Raw genomic sequence first — 25,622 nt, 5'->3', positions numbered from 1 at the left:
TGAAATTGGAAAAAATCAAATTCTCACTTAGAGGATCTGTGCAGAACTTTTTGAAAACCTGGCAGGATCTAATCAATAACATTTAAGATTAAGCTCTTAAAACACTGAGGAAGCAGATTCTCTTCCCAATTCTTTTTCTTCTCCATTTATCTTTATCTGCTTATTAAACTCATCAATTTATTTTTACTAGCTTTAAGTTTTACTCTATTGGCCAAGCTCTCTTTCTCAGGGGTGGGGATTGATTTGTTTTCAATCCTATTTTTGTAAAAATTGATCTATTTGTATGGAACGATTACAATAAAATCAATAAAATGAAAAAAAAAAAAAAAAAGAAAGAGGAATGATTGTGGGTGTTACACATTTGATGAATTGTGCGGATTAGTTGACCACAAGCACTGGTGTCATCTTACAAATATGTCAGTCGTTTGGAGAGTTATCAGTGAAGATGTCACATCACATCATTCTTCATAGCCACCTCCCTGGTGCACAGCAATGTAACAATTTCCCCACTCAAGTTGCGATCAGTTCAGAGTAATAATGTGAGGATGTCCCCCATGAACATCCGAACATACCTTACATCGCACTGCATTTCTCTTGTTTGCATGTCACAGGTTCTACATAAAGGTTACAGTTCTTGTTGCTAGGCAGAACACAACACACAAAGTGGCCAGTAACCATAAGTGGTCCAGGGCCTACATCATACAAGAACATTAGATCCTGAAAACAAAGTTCCTGTGGTGGGAAATTGTCAATAGCATCCAAAAGTTATGGTGTGGTACATAAATTAATACTATACAATACCAAAATCAGCAGACATCTGCTGTACAGTGTGATGCAAAAAAATCAAGGCCAAAAAAAAAAAATATAAAATAAACTAAAATTTATTCTCAAAAACGACCAAAGTCAGCAGTAACAATTTACATATTGTGCTGCTCCATATTAATGCATTACAGATTTTCAGTGGCATGTTAAATGAGGATACCTGATGTAAAGTACAGTAAAACATGCTGTACAGTATAAATCTTAAGGAATACATAATAGGTAATACTTTAGTTTTGGTACTGCAAAAACTGATCTATTACATTTACTATAATGCAACAAGACCATAACACTGGGCCTTCATAACACTTACAAACCATCTGTAGAGTGCTTATTCATTTCTGCAACATAATCTACCAATAAAACTTTACTTTGGAGTGGTCTGAGGTGGCGTAACTGAGATACATTCCTCTTGATATTATATTTATTTGATACATTTGATATTTAGTATAAGACCTGGGAATCCTTCATATTAACAACTCATTTTACCATCATGTCAACATGCCACAGTGCACAGAGATGAATAACATATCTGCTGATGTTTTATAAGTGTTATGAAGACCAACAGAAGCCTTTGATAAGGTTATATTGCATAAGAGTAAATGAGTAATGGAGGCATTTTTACAGTACCTAAACTAAAGTGTTACCAAGTAATCAAAAGTGTTAACATTTTAAAAACAGTTTATAATGACGTTGGAAAAGCAATTAGATAATTTATATAAAAAATAATCAATTTTATAAAAACTGTAAAAAATCATTTAATATGTACAGTAACTGTAAAGAATACATATTGCTATATTAACAAAACCATAATAGAAAAATTCTTTTCTGCCTAGAGTTAATTACATTTATGCATATCATAATTTAACATTTAAATGTCTCATGAAAAAAAAAAAAAAAAAGATTTGCCACAGCCATATTAATTTAAAAGCTACATATATAATATAAAATATGATTCAAAAAGGGAAATAATTTGGTCCATTTATATTATATTTTACAAATTAATGGAGTATTTATGCTGATATACACACTCCATAGTTTTATTTATAGTCAAAACATCTCATCTGAGATTCTTCTGCACATTTCACAGTGTAGTTGGTCAGATATTTTTAAGGTTTGACTTGTTTAAAAATATTACATTAAAGCTTAGTAGTGTTTTTATTTATTACAGAAATTTAGACATTCAATTCCCATGTGTAAAAAATTAAAGTAAAAAGTAAATACCCAAATTAAAAGTATAATGAACATCAGCTGTTGAATTCTGGACCAAGTTGCTGTCCATGTTATGCTTGAATATTCTCCCCACATATGCATTTATGTTCCCTCCATCTGAAAAAAAAGATATGCGAGTTACATTAATTGCCAACTATAAACTGGCCTATTGAGAGCTGGTGACCCCTGCAATACACTAACACCCCATCTGTTAGTTGCTGCATTTCCTGTCTCTTTCTGATATTAAAAGGTGCCCTATCTTTAATCTGTCTCTTTTTGCTTGCCGCTTAACTTCTTTTTTACATTTGTTTCAGGAAACTGTTTTTTTTTTCCTTTTACCTTTCACTAAGATCTGTCCAAAGTACTTTCAGTGACTTCCTATTCTTTCCACTTCCTTCACACCCACTCTACAAATTTTCTAATTCATTGTCCTCTTCTCAAAACTGGGGTCAGCTCTATATGCTCATTTATGCAATGCATCAATCATCTGCATATTCATCCTGGCAAAATAATCTTTATTCCACACCTTCTCTTTCCTGGAAAGACATTTTCAAGAATATCTCATTAATGGCTAAGAACTGTAATGTTCTAAATATTAATTGTAACACTTGTTCATACCCTTTACCTTATGCCTTACAGGCGCTTTACCATGGATCTGATGATAACTTTCTTCCTACTATTTTATGTAACACTATCCTCTTTCTCCAATTGGACCTCTCTTCTACTTCTTTTACTTATATTAAGGAGACGTGGTTTTGTCTAGACTTGATTGGACTAAAAATGACTATGGCCATCCAAATATACTTCCCTTTAGCTTTTGAAAATCATCATTTTTAAACTTGTTTTTTCTTTAGCTTTTAGTAGTGAGGACTAACAAGTCATTCAATTTCATATTACAATTTGGAATACTATGATCCAGCCAGTCCAGAGGCAGTTGGCCTGTGATCTTCGTTCATAACCTTTCCATTAATCTTTCAATACCTCTGGGGACTGCCATGCAGACCCATTACCACACATTTGTTAGCTTATATAATTTAATTAAATTAATTACCCCAATAAATATTATTTTAATGTACAGTTGTGCTTGAAAGTTTGTGAAACCTTAGAATTTTCTATATTTATGCATAAATATGACCTAAAACATCATCAGATTTTCACTCTAGTCCTAAAAGTAGATAGAGAAACCCAGTTAAAGAAATGAGTCAAAAATATTATACTTGGTCATTTATTTATTAAGGAAAATGATCGAATATTACATACTGTATTTGAGAGTGGCAAAAGTATGTGAACCTCTAGGATTAGCAGTTAGTTTGAAGGTGAAATTAGAGTCAGGTGTTTTCAATCAATGGGATGACAATCAGGTGTGAGTGGGCACCCTGTGTTATTTAAAGAACAGGGATCTATCCATGTTTGCTCTTCACAACACGTTTGTGGAAGTGTATCATGGCACGAACAAAGGAGATTTCTGAGGACCACAAAAAAAGAGTTGTTGATGCTCATCAGGCTGGAAAAGGTTACAAAACCATCATTAAAGAGTTTGGACTCCACCAATCCACAGTCAGACAGATTGTGTACAAATGGAAGAAATTCAAGACCATTGTTACCCTCCCCAGGAGAGGTCGACCAACAAAGATCACTCCAAGAGCAAGGCGTGTAATAGTCAGCGAGGTCACAAAGGTCCCCAGGGTAACTTCTAAGCAACTGAAGGCCTCTCTCACATTGGCTAATGTTCATGTTCATGAGTCCACCATCAGAAGAACACTGAACAATAATGGTGTGCATGGCAGGGTTGCAAGGAGAAAGCCACTGCTCTCCAAAAAAAACATTGCTGCTCGTCTGCAGTTTGCTAAAGATCATGTGGACAAACCAGAAGGCTACTGGAAGAATGTTTTGTGGACGGATGAGACCAAAATAGAACTTTTTGATTTAAATGAAAAGCGTTATGTTTGGAGAAAGGAAAACACTGCATTCCAGCATAAGAACCTTATCCCATCTGTGAAACATGGTGGTGGTAGTATCATGGTTTGGGCCTGTTTTGCTGCATCTGGGCCAGGACGGCTTGCCTTCATTGATGGAACAATGAGTTCTGAATTATATCAGAGAATTTTGAAGGAAAATGTCAGGACATCTGTCCATGAACTGAATCTCAAGAGAAGGTGGTTCATGCAGCAAGACAACGACCCTAAGCACGCAAGTCGTTCTACCAAAGAATGGTTAAAGAAGAATAAAGTTAATGTTTTGGAATGGCCAAGTCAAAGTCCTAACCTTAATCCAATCGAAATGTTGTGGAAGGACCTGAAGCGAGCAGTTAATGTGAGGAAACCCACCAATATCCCAGAGTTGAAGCTGTTCTGTACGGAGGAATGGGCTTAAATTCCTCCTAGCAGGTGCGCAGGACTGATCAACAGTTACCAGAAACATTTAGTTGCAGTTATTGCTGCAGAGGGGGGTCACACCAGATACTGAAAGCAAAGGTTCACATACTTTTGCCACTCACAAATATGTAATATTCAATCATTTTCCTTAAAAAATAAATGACCAAGTATAATATTTTTGTCTCATTTGTTTAACTGGTTTCTGTTTACCTACTTTTAGGACTTGAGTGAAAATCTGATGATGTTTTAGGTCATATTTATGCAGAAATATAGAAAACTAGCCAACCCGCGGCGTAACATACGCCGCATAATTATGTATTGATAGGTAAACACTTGCTGAACGACACAGTTGTCCAAATGGGGTGGGTTTGTGGATACCACTGTGAGTGAATGAAAAGATGGACCTCTGGAGAGAGCAACATACAATTGTCCGTGACTGAAAGCGGGATCGTCTGTGACGATGGAGGCCACGCTGGTGAAAGTTACTTCGTCGGTAGGGATAAGTTTCAGCACTTGTTCATTAAGGTGTAGAGAGTCTTCGTTGTTGACGCTTAATATAGCTTGCGTACTGAGTTTTTCCGGAGTCACAGTTGAGAAACACTTTTTTAATGTCTTTTAAGCACAGGGAAAAAAATTAAGATGTGAAACATCCGTAATGTAATAAGCCACCAAGAAAAGTAACATTGCAACAATGCACGCTACGATCCGATCGCTTTAAACAGAAGTGAAAACAAAATTGAGGCCGGTACATTCTTTAACTGCCTTGTAGCGCAATGGTAGTGCTGCTGTTTTGCAGTAAGGAGACTGTGGAAGATTTTGGGTTCGCTTCCCGGTTTCTCCCTGTGTGGATAGCGCTTTGAATACTGAAAACACCAGTATATCAATGTAATGAAGTATTATTATTCTTATACGTCCAGCGCTCTCTCTCTCGCGCACCTGTATGCGTGTGTGTGTCGCTCGCTCTCTCTCGCTGCACGTGTTCCTGCAGGCATACCAGTAAGTGAATGAAAAGATGGAACTCTGGAGAGAGCAACATACAACTGTCCGTGACTGAAAACTGGTTTTGGCAGATACATTCACATCTTTTTGAAAGTTTGGCCCTGTGCCTTATTAATTGTCATTGCAAAGGCAAATCTAACAGGAAATTGTCTTTGCTCAGATGCACGCGCAGGCTCTCTCTCAGCAGCACGCGAGCCCCCTCCCCCTCTGTCTATCAGAAGCACACGAGCCCTCTCTCTCTCTGTAACATTGCAGCAGTTGTATAAACACTTTATTTTTAAATGAGTTTTAAGCACGGGGGAAAAAACTCAGGCTCTCTCTCTCTCTCTCAGCAGCATGCGAGCCTCCCCAGCCAAACCCCCCCCTCTCTCACAGGGGGAAAAAAACCCAGGCTCCCTGCATGCGCAGGCTCTCTCTCTCTCTCTCTCAGCAGCACACGAGCCTCCCCAGCCCTCTCTCTCTTTCAGCAGCACGTGAGCCTTCCCAGCCCCCCCCCCCCCCTCTCTCTCTCTCTCAGCAGCACGGGAGCCCCCTCCCCCTCTGTCTCTCAGAAGCAGGCAAGCCCTCTCTCTCTAACATTGCAACAGTTGTATAAACACTTTTTTTTTTTTTAAAATGAGTTTTAAGCACGGGGGAAAAAAAGGAACATTTGAACAAATCCAAACTTTATGTAAAAGCCAACCAAGATAGTAACATTGCAGGAGTTCACCATTTTTAATCAGGAGACCGACAGTAGTGGAGTCAGGCACAGAGAAGGTCAGCTGCTGAGAAAGTGTCTCGACTGTTGCAGGGCGGTGAAGCAGGTGAGACGCTAATGAAAAAGAGGCACAGGGCTTATTGGTTTTTAAAGACCGCTTCCTTCATTGTGTTGTAACCTCAGTTTTAAAGGATTGCGCGGCTCTCTCTGTCGCGCTGCCTGTGTGTGCACGGCTCTCTCTCTCGGGCTGCCTGTGTGTGCCTCTGTGTGAACCAAGGTTCCACTGAGGTTGACTAATGAAAAGTCAACGTGGCACAGAGCTACATGTTGACTGTGGCACAGACAAACAGAAATGACGGCATGTTTTCCGAGGCGTCGCGTCCGAGTTGGTGGGCGTGGCTCTGCGAGTTGTTGTCATATCCAATAGTCTTAGAGTTGGTGGGCGTTGCTCCTTCCTGTGTGCGCCATGGGTGTCTTATTTGTCGGCGGCTTAGTGAATCCACGCCCCTTCCGCCGTGCTTTCCATGGGTGGCTACTTGTCTTCCGGCTTAGTGAATTATATATATAGATTCTAAGGGGTGCATAAACTTTCAAGCACAACTGTAGGTGAGGGGCAGACACCATTGGGGGTGTGATTTGTTTTTATAATTAATGTCCTTATTATTTGCTTATACCTCTAGCTATAGTTTTCAAAATTTAGTTAAATCACCTCTGATTTTTTCTGTGTAGTTCAAAGAGAAACAAATGTGAATCTACCGAAATATGAAAGTGACAGCACTGCAAAGAAAGCTGCTGCATCAGAGAAAATTCATATTGCTGATTTGAAAGAAGAGGTGGTAATAGTCCATAAACACGAGTTGATGAAAAAGTTGGGAAAAATTATATTATGGATATGGATATACCAAAACAAATTAAGTAGTGGATCTCGTACAATTTTCCTTTTGTATCCATTTTTGCAAGAATATACCTCAGCTACCAATTTTGAAAACATATGGATGAATATATGAATAATCTAGTTAAAAAAAAAAAAATTCAGCCATCTGTTACAGCTACAAATTTGTCCAACTTTAGCCCTTATTACAAAAGTGATGTTAGTCCATAAGTTATACAAGCACAGCATTCAAACATCTTTGCTGTCTATTAATTTGGAAGAGTTTACAAATTCATTTTCAAAGCTCTAGAGCTCTACAACACTATAACTGGATTCATATAATACAAAGGGAGAACATTTGGAGTAGGTGTCAGTCCTTGTTGAAGTATTGCATGATGTGACATTATTTTCTAGGGGGTCTGAACAATCTAAATGAAAACAGGCCATTCAGCCCAACAAGTCTCGCCAGTCCTATCCACTTATTTCTTCCAAAAAAAAAAAAAAAAAGTCAAGTTTTGAAAGTCCCTAAAGTCTTATTGTCTACCACACTACTTGGTAGCTTATTCCACGTGTCTATTGTTCTTTGTGCAAAGAAAAACTTTCTAATATTTGTGCGAAATTTACCCTTAACATGTTTACAACTGTGTCCCTGTATTCCTAATGAACTCATTTTAAAATAACAGTCTCGATCCACTTTACTAATTCTCATCATAATTTTAAACACTTCAATCATGTCACCTCTTAATCTTATTTTGCTTAAACTGTATAGGCTCAGCTCTCATAATTCAACCTCTGTAGCCATGGAATTAGCCCACTTGCTCTTCTCAGGACCTTTTCTGGTGCTGCTATGTCCTTTTTGTAGCCTGGAGACCAAAACTGCACACAGTACCCCAGATGAGGCCTCACCAGTGCATTATAAAGGTTGAGCAGAACCTCCATGGACTTGTACTCCACACATTGTGCTATATAACCTAACATTCTATTTGCCTTCTTAATGGCTTCTGAACACTGATCACTACATAATATACTCTAGAGATCTGCAGGCTTTTCTTATGTTGACTAATGTTGGTGTTCACCCTCAAAATAGAAAATAGCCAAAATAGGAACCATGATAAGAGTAGCAACACAGGAACCACTGCTCACGAATAAAAAACATGAATGCCTACCTCATGTTTGGAAAAAGTGTAAAAAGATCATTATCAACAGTCCTGAAACTTTCTTACTTTACAAGATGAAGTAAATCAAAAGTAGATCTTTTAGCCAAAACAAACCTACTTTGTGTTAAAAGGTATAATTTCATTTAATAATAAAAACCTCAGACCAGTGATATAGCATGTTGGTATTAGTATCATGTTTAGAAAATGCTTTGCTGGACCAAGACTTGGTCAATTTTCCATTACTGAATAAAGAAAATGTTCTGCCACTGTATATCAGATGTGACCAGAGACTGAATAGCAGTAAGTTGACGTAAATCAAAATTGCTAAAGACAAATATAAATGAGTTTAGAAATTACTTAGTCAAAGTCTGAACCTGAAACGCTGTTAAGATATTTGGTTAGAAAACAAAACTAGTCGTTCCCGGTTTGAAAAAAAAAAAATCTACAAATGTTACTGAGTTAAGTTCTTGAGGAACAAGAAAGGCCAAAATGCCTCCAAAGTGCTGCAAGAGTCTTTTCACTATCTACGGGTAAAGTGTGTTTGCAGTTATTACTGCTAAAAGTGCTGTAATCACATTGGCCATTGTGTTTTTCAAATATACAGGTACTTGTCGACTTACGACCGCGATTGGTTCCGACTGACTGGTTGTAAGTTGATCTGGACGTAAGTCGGCCTATGTTAATTTAAGGTAAGAATATTAGACTGGGTAATAATATTGTAATCATCTTAAAGTAATATTTTATCAACATTTTCTTACTTTCTAAGACAAACACAGCATACTACAGTACAATTTGTTTAATATGTGGAAAACGTACAAAACAAGAAATACTGTACTGTACATTTAATTCCTGGCACCACTGGTGCTTGGCTGCGGGTTGTCGATATCGCCTTCATCAGATCAGGCGAGGCTGCGGACGGGGTGATGGGAGGAGTTGCTCTTTTCATAAACATAGTGAGCTTCGTCTGAATTGTTTGTTTTTTTTTCTCTTCATAAATTTCGCAATAAGGACGAAATGTGTTGCGTGCCATCCGTTCAATCCTCGCAAATCGTTCAATATTTGGGTCCATTTTTTCAAAATGAGCGAGGAGTTTATTCAGTAGAGATAAATCTTCTGACAATCCCTTTGTGGTGAACATTCTTTGTGGCACCTCCTCCTCTTCGTCTTACTCCAATTCTCTTGTTTCTTCTTCCGCCACTCTTTCTTCTTCCAATTCTATCAGCTCTTCATTCATAAGTTCACCTGATTCCCGGTCTAGCAACTCCTCGACATCTTCCATTTCACATTCCAATGAAAGGTCTTTTGACAGTTTCACTATTTCTTCACGAATCTCATCAAGTTCTTGTTCACTGTTAAATCCAGCAAAAGTATTTACATAACGCTTAACACACTTCTTCCATACGCCATTCATACACTGTGAGTCGACATTTCTTGCGGGGAGGGCTTCTGTTTTCTCTGATCTGAGTTCACCTCTGTTATAGCGCGTCTTTATTTGAAAAGAGCAGTGTCATATCGGGGCGAGCGTGAACGCTAACTTTGACAAGCACTATAAATTTACAGCGGTTGTTACAGACGTAAATCAAATGTATGTTTTTATTGTATAATATTAACAATAACAGCAGCTCTCTACTCAAAGCGGTAAACTCGAGAAGCTGCTAGCATCGAACCCAGAAGCTCTTGATTGGGAGTCAGCAGTTGTGTGTGGGAACTGTTAACATTTGAATGTGATGATTGTATATAAAGCTTGTGCACGAACGAGACTGGGATAACTGTGGATGTGGATGTGAGTGGTGTGTGTGACTGAGAATGACTGGTGTGAAGCCTGAAGTCCAAATATCAAATAAACACTTTCACAAGTACAAGTATAACAGAACAAGTGCGCTTTTATTCAAGAAGAAAAAAGAAAGCAGGTTGCGGTAAGCAGTTGATGCGACTGCTTGCGTAATGCAATCCTAAGAACTGCCCAATCAAGAGCTTCTGGGTTTGATGCTGGCAGCTTCTCAAGTTTGCCGTTTTGAGTAGAAAGCTGCTATTAGTGTTAATATTATAGGGTTATATGTTAGGGTTATATTATTATCGAAAATTGCCAAAACAACAAGACACAAACACACGTGGGGCAACACTGCTGCGTATATTTTTACTGCTGCGTAGCGAGACTTGAGAGTGCGGGAAACTGGCGCTGCCAACAGCTGGCGGGGGAAACAGTCAAACGTGTCGTAAAGTCGAACAGTCGTAACTTGCATAGGTCGTATGTCGACGAGTACCTGTATATTGCTTTAAGTACACACACTGTACGCATGTTTTTTTTTAAAAAAAAAAAAAGTTTTTATTTTTGGGTTCCTTTATCTCAAGTTAAGTTTTGGCTAAAGTATCTGACTTGTGTTCACTGTGAAAAATGGCAGAAAACCAGGAAAAAAGGGTTTTTCATTGCATTATTTGTTATAAATTAAGTGGATTCATATTCCTTTTTCCAAACACATTATACATTATCTCTACTTCTTAAAAAAAGATTCCTTCTTATTTTGATGTTTAAAAACTGACTGATGGCAAATTTAAATAAAAAGAAATTCCAGAACATTCACTTGTCAAAAACAGTTGTCAAACAGTCAGTTACTGTTAATGTTCTTAAGTGTCTAAATGACTAAATGGGTATGAGAAGTAACTGATGTCACTGTTGAAACTCCAAGACTGCTAAACAAACAAGATAATTCGGTAGTGGAAGTCTACCAGCTAATGTTAAAAAACTTAAGTACATTACATACAATATAACTTGTCCAACCTTTAATAGTTAATATAATTCATGTTTACAAAGGCATAAAAGTATAGCACTAAATAGCTGGGCAAAATAAAATGACTAGGTTTAACAGCGAGTGGTTTCCACCCAAATAAGCATCTCACTATTGAAAAGATTAGAAGAGACTGAAATAATCTAAGAACAAATGAGATTTCAACCTGTTCAAAGGTTGAGCTTCATTTTTTTCCCTTTCCTCTGTCCTACAGTCTTTCTAACCAAACAAAGATCTAATTTAAGTGGCTAGGGCAGAAAAGACTAAAAAGCTAAAAGTGAAAAATAATTTAGGAACAAACGATAGACTTTAACTTGTGGTAACCTGTTCAAAAGTAGGCTTCTGAAGGTCTCATTTCCTTTTTTTTTCTTTCTTCTGTCCTGCAGTCTAAGATAAGAAAACACAACATAAAACTAAGTCACTGAAAAAGTAGCCATGTATTCTGATTAATGTAATTTATTTTCTGTGAACAAAAAGAAAATGTAAAAAAAAAAAAAAAAAATACAATTATGGAAAATATCCATCTGGTTTAAAGTATTGCACCACAGGTTTACACTATACCACAGACCTACCCTGTCGTATTATATCTTAAAGGAAAGCTTTTCTCAAATTCCTTTGTTTACAGATATCAGACAACTTTTGACTAACCCACAAAAGTTAGACATCATAAGATAAAAGAGAAAACTTTACTATATGGTGAGCATGATGAAAAGTGGCAATACTCTTTACGCATGTACTGTTTCACTGTAAAAAAGCATTCTGAATGCTTGACAGGGATTGTTTTGGCATGTAAAACAAATATATATATTATGTGAATTATAATCAGTTGTACAGATCTATACACAACACTAGCAAATACAAGTATAGGCAATAATAAAGGGTTCTAGCCACCAAAATATTCTGTCTTTTGTAATATGCCAATCACTACTCCCAGTAATAAACTCTAGATCAGTAAGTTTAAAATCAATTGTTACCCTTTGGTCAATAACAGTTGTGCACTTTGATGGTCTATTATTATATCAGAGTTGCTAAATATACGTTTAGCACTACACATATAGATATTGCATATCTTGGTACAATTTAAGTTACCTTTTAAATTTGCACTTTTGCTATAACAACATGTCAGAAGGACTTCGATATAATGCTTATCCATCACAAATAAATGCTCATTCATTGTATAATTCTTTGAGCCTATGTGATACATACTGATATTACTAGCATTGAGTTCATGTACATAACAGAGCCATTAATTACAAGAATGTTCAGCATCCGACAACATTTTTCCTGATGTTAATTAAACTGAGAAACACAATATCAGAATAATTTAATTTTTCAATTAACTGCAAATGCAGAGAATACTAAAGAGAATTTTTACAACACTATGTTTTCTGTCAGTTTTGAGATGCTTTAAAGTGTCAGTTTATCTATAGTGCAACAAAAGTTTTTCTTTTTTCTATGTGCTAGAATAATTTTACTTTGAACTGAAATACCATAATATTGAAAGGTAGTAATCAAATTGGCCAGAAAGGAGAATATGTAAAGAGAGGAAAAATGTTTATTCGTGTAATACATTACAGTATATTATGGTAGTAAAAAAATAAAAAAGTCTTATATCCTCAAAGAAAATAAAAATGAAATTATTTCCATGCTGAAAAAGGGATTAAGGTTAGAAACAATATTTTGGTTGTATAGATTTGTCAAGCTTATACACACAACCTAATAAAGGATTTCTTAAGATTTTTCAATAGTCTTCAAACTATTCATTCTGAAAGTAACCATTCTGTACATTTTTTCCTAGTTCAGATTATTTCCAGCCCCAATTAAAATCAATCCAGTGTAGCAGTTACTACAGAAATTGAAAGGTCATATGGGACACAGTCTAATAGCTTTAAGAATAAATACTCATTCCTGTTCATTCTGATGTATAGTAGGCAAAGGATGAATGGGTAAAATGCCCCAAGCTAAAGGGGATGCGGCCCAGAGGTATGGCGAAGACGACTTGGTTGAAGATGCTGAAATGTAAGTGTCACAAATTACCAGGATCATAGGAAGTGGAGGAAACCAATTTGGAGGGAAGTGGATAACCAGGATAAACCTGCCCACTAAAACTGGATGATTTACTCTTAAATTCCGCATTTTACTTATGAATTTACAACCCAGTATTTTTAAAGTGAAAATGAATGGCACACATTAGTTATGTGGTAAGAAATGCTCAACTAGCTGTATGCACACATTAATTATGTGGTAAGAAATGTTGAACTAGCTGTATGCTACAAAATGCATTTGTCATCTATAAAATTTAACTTTTTTCTTCAAAATTAGCTGATATATATTGTATTTAAAAGTTGTATGAGGATGTACAATCCATGACTTCAGCACTACACAGAATATACACTGTATCATTATTTAAATGTGCATTGTGCAGGTATTGCAAAATCTGCTGAGGAAAACAATGCATCCACTGATTCACCAGTGGCACTCATGGATTTAATCTAAGGAGACAAATACAAGATGATGCAAAATAAAAAAAACACTACACAACAGATGAATAGAAACAAAAACAATCCTTTATTCAACAAAAAAAAAAAACACATCAATTTAACTTTGCTTAGTTTTTGCTTTTGGGGCTAAAGAATGCCGAAAGGGTTTTCATTCCTGTCTTGTCCACTTTAGCAAGAGCTTTCTGAGCAGGTGTCATCTTTTTGGTAGGCTATTTGGAAGAAAGAAAAAAAGTTTAATGATTTCTTTTAAGTAAATGTATTTTAGTATGTTATAATCAACAGTCATACTATCATAACACCGTTCTATAAATAAAAAATGAAACATGTTGCGATTTAAACATTCATTAATTTACAGAAAAACTAAAAAAATGTTATATATGCTACGTTATTTGATGTAAAATATTGAAGTATGATAAATCACTTTCAAGAAGGATGTTAACTGGTGTCAATGCTTTATTTGAAGTGCAGCTGCAAGCAAATGTTTAGCATTCAGTATGTATATTAAAACATTTATGCATTACTTGTTAAGCACGAGACAATGCAATCAACCCATGATACAATACATATTGTGATTTAGCATTCCCAATACCATGACATGAATTTCTCATAAATGATAAAAAAAAATAAAAATAAAAAAAAAGTTTAGTGCTACTTATTATTATATATTCATAAATCAAACACTACAAAATAAATTCAAAACACTGCACACTTAAATATATTTACCAATTTTTTGTATGCTTTCTTTTTGTTAAAATAAGATTTGCATCACAATAACATACATTTCATGTTGATAAGCCCAAGCAACTATGAATTTCACTGTACTCTGTACTGTGATAATGAGCCTATAAACCTATAATTTAAAGTTACTGAAGTCTAAACAGTCTATATTTAAGTCGATATTTTTGTTTTCTGAGTTAACATCAACCATCATTTCAATAATGACTCTTATGTCCTGCTTGAATACCTTTCTGATCCATTAGTTATGGGTCCTGATTGGATCAACAAAGAACTACAATTATATTTCATTTTAAGAAAAATTAGTACATCAACACAATGCATGAAGCTGAGACACTGCTGTAACAATAACCCCTTCAGCTGAAAACACTCACACACATGGGTACACACGTAGCAGGGATATACATATGATGTGAGCAGAAAAAACAAGCCTTGGGAATTTCCAAGCTTTCTCTCTATGCAGTGCTAGAACACTGCTGTTGACAGCAATGCAAGATTCACTACTGTATAATTCCTATTTAAAGTAGTCTACAATTATTTCAAATCAGTGAAAGGTGTATTGATGTCTGGAGTCATTTCAGAGTGTGCATTTGGTACTTTAAGGGTAGCACTTTCATGCCAGTATGTTCTAATATTACAAAGTAATACCACCAAAAAACCATAAACCCTTGACACATGTTTTAGAAAGTCACTGCACAATGGGGAAATACTTAAGGACTGGGAAATGGCAAATATTGTCCCATTATATAAAAAGTGAGACTGGGCAGATCCAAGCAACTATAGCCAGAAAGTTTAACGTGCATCACAGGAAAATTAAATGGAAAGAATTAAGAATATGATTGAGCAGCACATGGCAAGTACAGGAGTTTTGGGTTCAGAAGAGGGAGATCATGATTTACTAATATGCTGGAATTCTACAAGGAAGCAACAAAAGGATATGATCAAAGTGGAGCTTATGATATTATTTATCTGGGCTTTCAAAAAGAATTTGATAAGGCACCACATGAGAGGTTGGGCATCAAACTAAAAGAAGTGGGAGTTCAGGCTGATGTTTTTAGATGGGTGCAGAATTGGCACAGACATAGGAAGCAGAGAGTGATGGTGCGAGGAACCTTACCAGAATTAGCTGATGTAAAGAGTGGTGTTCCACAGGGGTCAGTGCTATTTTTAATATATATAAATAATTTGGATAGGAATATAAGTAACACACTGGATAATTTACAGATGATAACAAGACATATGAATTTGCAGATACAGTGGAACCTCGGTTCACGACCATAATTCGTTCCAAAACTGTGGTCGTAAACCGATTTGGTCATGAACCGAAGCAATTTCCCCCATAGGATTGTATGTAAATACAATTACAGTAATCCCTCGCTACTTCGTGGTTCACTTTTCGCGGATTCACGACTTCGCGGTTTTTAAATACAAGTGATTGCCCGCCTATCGCGGAAGTTATGTTCCAGACCCATCAGCAACAGGAGAAAATCCGCGATATAGAAAGACCATATAAATAAACATTTTTATAGTTTAAGCCTTAAAATAACCATCCCACATGCTTTAAACACATGTAAACTTATAAAACACACTTTGTTAACACATATGATATGTGGATGTCGGGCTAAGGATATGAGTAACATCTCACTATTATAAAACATTTTAACTTCACGCAAGACAAGACAGTGAGACAGGAAAAATGGTGATGTACAGGCTTTTAAATTATTGACAGGCAGAGCGACAAGCAGCACAAAGTCCACTTCTCCTTAGCGTTCATTCAGCTCCCCACTCCTTTGACAATGCGAACTGCGCCTCCGGGGAGGGGGGTTTGAGTGAACGTGCGTTCAGCCTTCACAAAACCACACACACACTCCTCCTCCTTCCGAACGCGCAGAGCGACAAGCAGGCATTTTGGCAGAAGCAACACAAAGTCCATTTCTGCTCAGCGTGAGTTCAGCTGCCCCCCTTCACAAAGCGAGTGCAGACACATTGATGTCTGACCGCTGCGTGCAGTGTTGGTCTGCGGTGTTTAAGAATGTAGAAAGTGTTTAAGAGCATAGGAAGTGTTTATAAGAGTGTGGGAAAGGTTAACAAGAGAGTGAGAAAGGTTTATAAGAGTGTGGGAAGGGTTTATAAAGCCTTAAAATATGTATAAATAATAAAATAAATATAGGTCGCTACTTCGCGGATTTTCACCTATCGCGGGGGGCTCTGGAACGTAACCCCCGCGATAGGTGAGGGATTACTGTAATCCGTTCCAGACCGTACGAACTGTATGTATGTATATATATATATATATATATATATATATATATATATATATATATTTTTTTTTTTTTTTTTTTAATTTTTAAGCACAAATATAGTTAATTAAACCATAGAATGCACAGCATAATAGTAAACTAAATGTAGAAACATTGAATAACACTGAGAAAACCTTGAACAACAGAGAAAACTAACACTGCAATAGTTCACGCTATAGTGCTAGGAACCGCTCGTTAAAAACACTTCTTTTAAATGAGTTTTAAGCACAGGGGAAAAAATGAACATTTGAAAAATCTGTAATTTAATAAACCACCAAGAAAAGTAACATTGCAACAATGCAGGCTACGAACCGATCGCTGTAAACAGAACTGAAAAGAAAAACAAGCCTTCTCTACCTTATGCGTCCAGTCCAGTCCTCCCTCTCTCGCTTGCTCTCTCTCTCTCTCTCTTTTGCCAGCCTGAAGCGCCTGTGTGTGTGTCTCTCTAGCACTCCAGTGTGTGTGCGCGCCTCTGTGCGTGTCTGTCTCTCTCTGGCTGTGTGTGTGCGCAGCTCTCTCTCTCTGCCTGTGTGTGTGTGTCCTGCGATCTCTCTCTTGCTCGCTGCACAGGAAATGCAAAGGGAGAGACTGAACATGTACAAACCGAAAGGGAACCTGGCTTGTTCGTATACCGAGTGTGTGGTCGTGAACCGAGGAAAAAGTTTGGCGAACTTTTTGGTCGTAAACCGAGTTGTACGTGTACCGAGATGTTCATGAACCGAGGTTCCACTGTATTCTGGAATCCGTTAAATCATTACTTTGTAGCAGATAAAGTTTAATGTCAGTAAAGGTAAAGTATTTCACATAGGAAGTAAAAATGTTAGGTTTGAATACACAATGGGGGTCTGAAAATCAAGAGTACACCTTATGAGAAGGATTAAGGAGCTGTACTGGACTCTATGCTATCAAATTTCAGATTATGTTCAGAAGCCATTAAGTAGACTAACTAATGTGTAGTGTACATGTCCAAGAAGGTTATGCTCAAGCTTTATAAATCATCTGGAGTACTGTGCGCAGTTTTTGGTTTCCAGGCTACAAAAAGGACATAGAAGCACTAAAAAAAGTTTAGAGAAAAGCGACTAGGCTCATTCCAGGGCTACAGGGGATGAATTATGAAGAAAGAATAAAAGAACTGAACCATTTCAATTTAAGGAAAATAAGATTAACAGGTGGCATGATTTAAGTGTTTAAAATTCTGAAGGGAATTATTACAGTGGGTTGAGGACTGTTATTTTAAAATTACTTCATCAAGGACAACGACACAGTTGGAAACTTAAGGGTAAAATTTGCCCAAATATTAGGAAGTTTTCTTTACTCAGAGAACCATAGACACTTGGAATAAGCTACCAAATGGCGTGGTAGACAGTAAGACTTTGCAAAATCAGAAACTTAATTTTTTTAATTTTTTATTTTATTTTAGAAGAATAGGACTGGCAAGTTTTGTTGGGATGAGTGGCTTGTTCTCGTCTAGATTGTTGTAATGTCAGTCAGTCATTCTCCAACACGCTATATCCTAACACAGGGTACGGGGGTCTTCTGGAGCAAATCCCAGCCAGCACAAGGGTGCAAGGCAAGAGCAAACCCCGGGCAGGGCGCGCACACACCAAGCTCACACAAGGGACAATTTAGGATTGCCAATGCACCTAACCTGCATGTCTTTGGACTGTGGAAGGAAACCAGAGCACCCAGAGGAAACCCACGCAGACATGGGGAGAACATGCACACTCCATGCAGGGAGGACCAGGGAAACGAACCCAGGTCTCCTTACTTGCAAGGCAGCAGCGCTACAACTGCGCCACCGTGCCTTGTTGTAATGTTCTAAAGACAATTCATTATGAATCTTAAGAATTCCATATAGACTTCCTTGTCTATATCTAACCTTTAAAATTAAAACATTTCTCAGTTTTTAAAGTTTAAAATTGCTCATAACATAAACCTCATAACTTTTCCCAAGAATCCAATTGGGTGTGCACTTTCAAGCTTGCGGTACAGAGACTGGTGTCATACTGATGGTCATTTTATAGATTTTAACATATTGTATTGCATTTATATTGATAATGTCATTTTCTAGAATTTTGTTAATTTCTGGAATGTAATTAAGGTGTCACTCACTTGTGAAATTTCTGTTAAATGTCTCTTAAGTTTACAACGTTCATATTTAGTTAAAAAAAGAAGGCACCTTTTACCTTACAGGACAAAGTGACTGCAGAGAACAATTGATCCATTTTTATTTTTCATAATGCATACTGCAACGAGTATGGTGACAAAATAGACAGGTCCACAGAAAATCAATGTGAAGGAAGTGCAGGTTTAAGCCATCAGACAGCTGGGGACTTAAACCATATTTATTGTTTTAACACAACGTCCTGGGTATGACATTAAACTGCATCCAGCCCTGCAAGTGGTCCTCCAACTTGCAGGGAAATCATGGGGGTTGGTGGCAGGATTGATACTCCAGCCATCATAAAAAAACTTCACAAAGCTCCGAGACGAAAGAAAGGACTCCTTTTTGCTCTCAGCGGGAGTAGCTCTGCTGCAGCCGCCCATAGGAAGGCTGCTCACATCATGAAGGGGATGGGGGAAAAGCCCTCGGGAGCCCCATCCCCGGAAAAGTCGAAACCGTTGGAGAGCCAATAGGGTCAGGTCTGTTGGGGATCTAAACTGGTGTAGTGCGGAGGTGTTGCCCGCTGCATGGCAGCACTCGGGTCCTAATTTGAGGCGGCCCATACGGGTGGGCGCATGGAATGTCTTGATTCTTCGGCAAGATGATCATCTTCCTCTGCTGTCAGAGGAGCTGCGTAAACTCCGCATTTCAGTGGCGGCACTCTCTAAGGTGCGCAGACTGAGGACTGGCCATATCTCTGCAATTGGATACACCTTTTATTGGTCTGGTCGGTCCGATGGCTGCCATACTCGGGGAGTAGCTGTTGCTATAGCGGATTGGCTTCTTCCAATGGTGTTCAATAGCACTCCTTTGAACAAGCGTATTAGGAGACTCAGATTACGGCACTTCCTGGGTGCCTTGTCTGTTGTCACAGTGTATGCTCAGACCGCGGTGAGTGATGTCTCCGCGAGGGAGACATTTTATTCGCAGCTTTGCTCGGTGGTTGATGGATGCCCACGAGGTGACACTCCTCTGGTCATGGGTGACTTCAATGCAGCCACTGGCACTGACAGGGCTGGCTATGAGGATTGTCTCGGTCCCCATGGGTCTGGTGACCGTGGTGAAAGTGGCTCCATGTTCCTTGACTTTGCAAAAGATCAGTGGCTGCGAATTGCTGGATCCTGGTTCCAGCGCCTTGAACCACATCGTTGGACTTGGTACTCCAATACTGGTAGTGTGGTGAAGGAGATCGATCACATTCTTGTGGGCAGACGCTGGAGGCTCTTGCAAAACTGCAGGGACTACAAAAGTGCCCAGTTTTGTGAATTCTGACCACAGACTTCTTGTTGCTACTCTTAGGATCCAGCTGAGGTCCAGTAGGTTACCACCTACTACAAAAATGAGCCCGGACTTGGCCAGACTCCAAGACCAGGCTGTTTATAATGTGTTTGGACACAGATTGTGTGAAGAACTTTCAGATTTAGGTATGACTGCCTATCCTACTGTGATGTGGGAGATCTTCCGTGACAAGACCCTGAAGGTTGCTGAGGGTTGTGTTGGTGCTACCGGTGTTCCCAGAAGGAGTTGTTTCATCTTGCAGGGCACCATGGATATCATTGAGAGGAGTTGGAGCACACGGCTCAATGGCAACTCTGGCTTGTACCGGGAACTGAGATGGATGGCTGTGAGAGCTCTGAGGGCAGATAAAGAGGCATTTGTTAGAGGAATCTGTGAGAAAGTGACACCCTATCTGTGGTCTAGCGACCCATGTCCTGCTTACAGAGGAAGCCAAGCATTGCGCACATCTGAATCTGTTCCTCGGACAGTCACAGTAAGGACAGCTGAAGGAACGGTCCTTACGGATGACACGGCAGTTGTGACCCACTGGGCTGGCTACTTTGAGCAGTTGTTCAAAGCTAATCCTCCGGCTAGGACATTGGATATCTCTGGGTCCACGGTTCTTGAGGCTGATTCTCCAATTAACTGTGAACCCCCCAGTCTCACTGAGATTGCACATGTGGTGAACCAGCTGAGGAGGGAAAGGCTGCAGGGATCTGTGGTATCCGGGGTGAACTTCTCCAGGCTGGTGGTAAGGCTACCCTCCTGGCATACCAAGCAATCTTTGCTTCCAGTTGGGAGACTGGCATCATTCCAAATGGCTGGAAAACGGGACTTGTCAATCCCTATTTGGAAAGGGAAGAGTGATCGCCTGGATTGCAGCAACTACAGGGGTATAATGCTGCACATGGTGCCGGGTAAAGTCCTTGCTAGGGTCGTCCTCAATAGGATCCATGATCACTTGTTCACCTACCAGTGACCGGAACAGTTTGGTTTTACGCCTAAGAAGTCTACCATCGACCGCATCCTGGCACTGAGGGTTCTCATGGAGCGCAAACGTGAATATCGGCAGCTTCTTTGCAGCCTTTGTCGATTTTCGCAAAGTGTTCAACTCAGTTGATCAAGCTGCCCCATGGGACATCCTGAGGATTCATGGGATCCCCTCGAAGTTGCTGGATATCATGGCCAGCCTATACACTGGTACTGTGTGTGCTGTGCAGAGTGGAGGCAGAACCTCTTGTGTTTTTCCCAGTTGGTTCTGGGGTTTGTCAGGGGTGTGTTCTGCTCCTACTCTGTTCAATGCTTGTATGGACTGGGTGTTGGGACAGGTCGTGGGGTCCAGCGGCTGTGGGGCATCTGTTGGTGAAGAAAGATTCATGGATCTTGACTTTGTTGACGATGCTGTGATCTTCGCTGTGTCAATGGAGGCTCTGATCGGGGCGCTCGAGAGACTGAGTGTCTGGGCTTGCGAGTGTCCTGGATTAAAACCAAGAGCCAGGCTTTTAATGACCGCTTGGGCACGGCCATCAGCAGAATGTCCGTTTGCGGAGAGAGTGTTGACCTTGTTGAGAGGTTTACTTACCTTGGCAGTGACATTCATGTCTCTGGTGACTCTTCCTATTGAGTCAGTAGACAGATTGGGAGAACATGGGGGGTCATGGGGTTGCTGGAAAGGGGTGTGTGGCGCTACTGATATCTGCAAAAGGACAAAGGTCCAAGTCTTTAGAGTCCTGGTGCTTCCTGTCTTACTATATGGTAGCAAGACATGGACGCTATCCAGTGACCTGAGATGAAGACTGGACTCCTTTGGTACTGTGCCTCTCCACAAAATCTTTGGGTACCATCGGTTTGACTTTGTGTCAAATGAGTGGTTGCTCATGGAGTCCCGAATGAGGCACATTACCTGCATTGTGAGGGAGTGTCAGTTATGGCACTACGGCCATGTGGCGTGTTTCCCCGAGGGTGATCCGGCTCATAAGATCCTTATTGTTGGGGACCCGAGTGGCTGGACCAGGCCAAGGGGTCGCCCAAATAACACCTGGCTGCGGCAGATAGAGGGTCATTCCCGGAGGGCGGGACTGGACCACGTGTCTGTCTGGGGGGTTGCAAACCGGGATCCCGAGTTGTTTCATTGTGTAGTGGGTGCGGCAACGCAACGTACCAGTGCATGCTCCCCAACTTGAACTTGAACAACGCAGAACTGGCAGATCACTACATCCTAGAACAACTTTGCAGATTTGCTGTTAGAAGACACAGTGAACGCAACCTAAATCAACAGATATTCTGATAAACACTGGGACAAGTTGTGCTTCACCTCATATTGTTACTTTGCTGGCTATTCCTAAGTCACCCACATACCAACTTGAGCCCACCTACTCACGATGTTCTCCCCAAACACATTAATCATCAGCCTTACTGATTCGTGCCTCCTCGTCTGCTCCACAATGCATAGTACTTCGGTTTCTCCATGCAGTTCCTGTCATCCACCTGAAGCCATCCTCACCAAGATTGCACTTCATCATCACTCACTGCTGCTGGAAAACACTGGACCCCTTGACCATGGATGCCTGTTTTAATAGCCCACATTGCTGAGTGTCCTGCCCCTGGACCATGCTCTTAGAAAGCTGAATAATAGGCAGGGCTCTTCTAGAGCGCTCACTGTCAATCAGAAGCATTGTCGTCCTGCAGTAACACTGCATGTACTTGGCTCCAACATGACTGAATGATGTTTCAGTCTGCGGATTGCTTCAATATTTTGTGTTTAAATTGTCTTAAGCAAATATTAACATTTTTTCCAAAATAATATATATTATTTAATAATTTATTTAATACTTGGCTCATAGTTACAAGTATGCATTGTATAGTAAGGGAGGTACTTTGGTATGATGCCTGTATTACGATACTTATTATACGCGGACAAAGTGTTGTCTCACGCCTAATTAAGGATGAGGGCTGCAAAAATGTTGTTTGCCTTAGGTAGCAGCACCATTTAGCGCAACAGCCCTGTCTGGAGCATGTACTCTTACATTAATAGCTTGAGAAACCTGCAGTAACTGCAGCTGTTGGCCCCTAGGAGCATTTAAGTATATCTAGAGAACATTTCCAATACAATGATAAATTTATACATGATGGCCCCACTCAATTTTAAAAACAGGACTATAGTTACAGTGGTGCATCTATGAAACAATGCTCAGATGCAACTCATTAAAATAAGTGTACTTACAAAACAATTAACCTATGTTCTCTGTCCAATTTCACGTACAGTAATGTCCACAGTATGAAGTACCCTGACAAATTTCTTATCATCAAACAGACGGTTACTATAGGTTCTGCATGATATACCTTTTTTTTTTTAATTTTTTTTTTTTTAAATCCTCTGTTTTCAACAACATAGTTTTTGTTTAAATTAGTGTTTCATTACAGTCATGTGGAAACTATGCACAATACAAGGCACATTTTATATCAGCAGTATTCTGTATCACAATATTCAATAAAATAAAATTGTATCTCATTTCTGTTGTTAATGTATTTTTGATTATGAATTGTACAACCAATTTCTAATGTAAATTTATTAAGACCACACATTTGTCAAGAGTTGCACCAAAACTAATAGCTGGTCTACATCAGCTGTGACTAGATTAGTAGCTTCCTGAGCAGCTGTGTTAAAAATCTAATGCTTAATATTATTACATCAACAATCTTGACAGGCTGTGTTAAAAGAGATGTATTTATACTGGGAATAACCATCTTTCCTATTGATATGGCTTTTTAATTCATATGCATACAATTTCCAGTTTGTCTTGCCTTTGCAAGATCCATCAACAAAGATCAAAGACTATCTTTTAAGAATGCTGGCATTAAAAAAAAAGAGACAAAGGTAACTAAAAATAGTGTTTATCAATCTGCTTCATACAATTTTTTAACACTGATAGTCTTTTTTTTAAATATTCTACAATATATTCTTAATATTCATAATATTCTACAATGTCAAGGATACAATACTGAGTACCCCTGCTTGTAGCAGAATTACTGTCTTCCGCTTCATATTGCAAATAATGCTAACACTTCCTTTTTATGTTCTGCAACTGATAGGCTTATTTCAAGAAAAAAAAGACACTCACTTTGCTGCCTCATTACATTAGATTGTCACAAATGAATGAGTAGTTTGATGAGAAGATAAACATATTACAAGCTTGAGCTACTAGATAGGAACACCTCCGAATTATTTTAAATAATCATTAATCTTAACTTTACGAGGTGAGTCAAAATTATGTCAACACTAATGGTACTGCTATGTATATACTTATATACAATTTTTGTGGACAATTTATGTGCCACATATGGTACATGTGTTGAACATGATGGAGAAAAAGTTGAGACATTCCTGTAAATCATCTTGCACATATGAAATATGTTTTGTGAATAAATTATTTCTGCAATTCAAATGTAAACAATTTTGACTCACCCTATATTTACAGTATATCTTCACCTGTATTACCTATATTCACCTGTTGCTGATCTAGTTAAGGTATTTAACTCTGAAAAAATGTAGTAACTACTGACAGAAACCTTAAAATATAATTCTTGGAACATAATCATATTACTGTTCACATAATTAATGTGTTGCTCACACCTGGCATAGGCCCAGGATTTTCCAAAAACTGCTTTCACAGTTACCATGAAAACGTATTTACCCCTATCTAATTTCCTCTATTACTACAATTTTCTGTTTTGGTGATAGCAATGACCTCCAAATAAAAACACCTGGAACAGGACTGAGTCTTCCCAAGATTGGCTGGCTTCACAAAATTGTTTCAAGGGCATAATGTACTGTAAACTCAATCAGGAAGTTATAAAGATTCTAAAAATATCTAAAGGTCATTATCCATGACTACGCAATTTTAAAGACACTGGGCAAAAATGGGTTTCAACAGACAGTAAGCAAGGAAGAAGCCCCTTTGAATCAAGAACATCATAAATTGGATGATGTCCAAGTTTTCTGGAAAAAGTTCCACTTTTGTCTCATAGAACAATCTGAATGACATGAAACTTATTATATCTGGTGTAAAGCAAATACAGCACTTCACAGTAAAAACAACACATTAGCAGTCAAACATGGGTGTAAGTGTGATAAATTCGGGGGTTGCTTTGCTGTGCCAGCATATATATCACTTGCCATAATTGAAGGAACTGCCAATTCTGTTGTGTAATAGAAAATTCTTATGAACAACTTCTGATCATCTTTCCAAAAGCATCAGCTACGCTAAGAAATGCAGAAAAACATGTAGCTAGTTGGTGCTGAATAACTTTATTCATTCAATAAATGAGTTTAAAATAACAGGTACATGTGTACTCAGATACCCTTTACCTAAAACATGACTTTGCTTGAAAAAATTTAATGTCAAAAATGTGCAACAACAGAGGAAATCAGCAAGGGGGTTGAAGTAAATTTTCACATTCTGTTTCGCCAAAAGAGTTTATGGACTCAAAAGTGGACAAGAAGACAGCTAATGAGCTTTCAGAAGCAATGTAATTGTTGTAATAACCACCACATGAAATCCCAAAATCAAATTACTTCTTTATCAAACATTTTACTAAATTTCTGTGTGAATCTTTAGTATTTCTAATACATGTATTCCATTGTGCACTCGCAGCCAGTGAAGAAGACTATTATTTCCTGATAATGCACAAAACAAGATTTTTTTTTTTTGCACTCACCTTTGACTTT

General features: G+C 38.5%; 1 protein-coding gene across 3 annotated transcripts in view; it reads right to left on the bottom strand.

Annotated features, from left to right (window-relative positions):
- Positions 1-921: 921 nt before the first annotated feature.
- The window catches only part of rnaseh2b (ribonuclease H2, subunit B), a 151,011-nt gene continuing 126,310 nt past the window's right edge, over positions 922-25,622 (bottom strand). For 2 of the 3 annotated variants that reach the window (XM_051925752.1, XM_051925751.1), the window contains exon 11: positions 13,466-13,626. In XM_051925752.1, the coding sequence (XP_051781712.1) occupies positions 13,611-13,626 (16 nt within the window). In that variant the 3' untranslated portion in view covers positions 13,466-13,610. Of the gene's footprint in view, positions 2,149-11,240; positions 11,304-13,465; positions 13,627-25,622 lie in introns of those variants that run through there. The other variant, XM_051925753.1, reaches the window with a different exon arrangement.

This window comes from Erpetoichthys calabaricus, chromosome 4 (genome assembly GCF_900747795.2).
Source record: "Erpetoichthys calabaricus chromosome 4, fErpCal1.3, whole genome shotgun sequence".
In the NCBI taxonomy this organism is placed as follows: domain Eukaryota; kingdom Metazoa; phylum Chordata; class Cladistia; order Polypteriformes; family Polypteridae; genus Erpetoichthys; species Erpetoichthys calabaricus.
The sequence above is the reverse complement of the archived record's forward strand: the minus strand, read 5'-3'. Positions and strand labels throughout refer to the sequence as shown.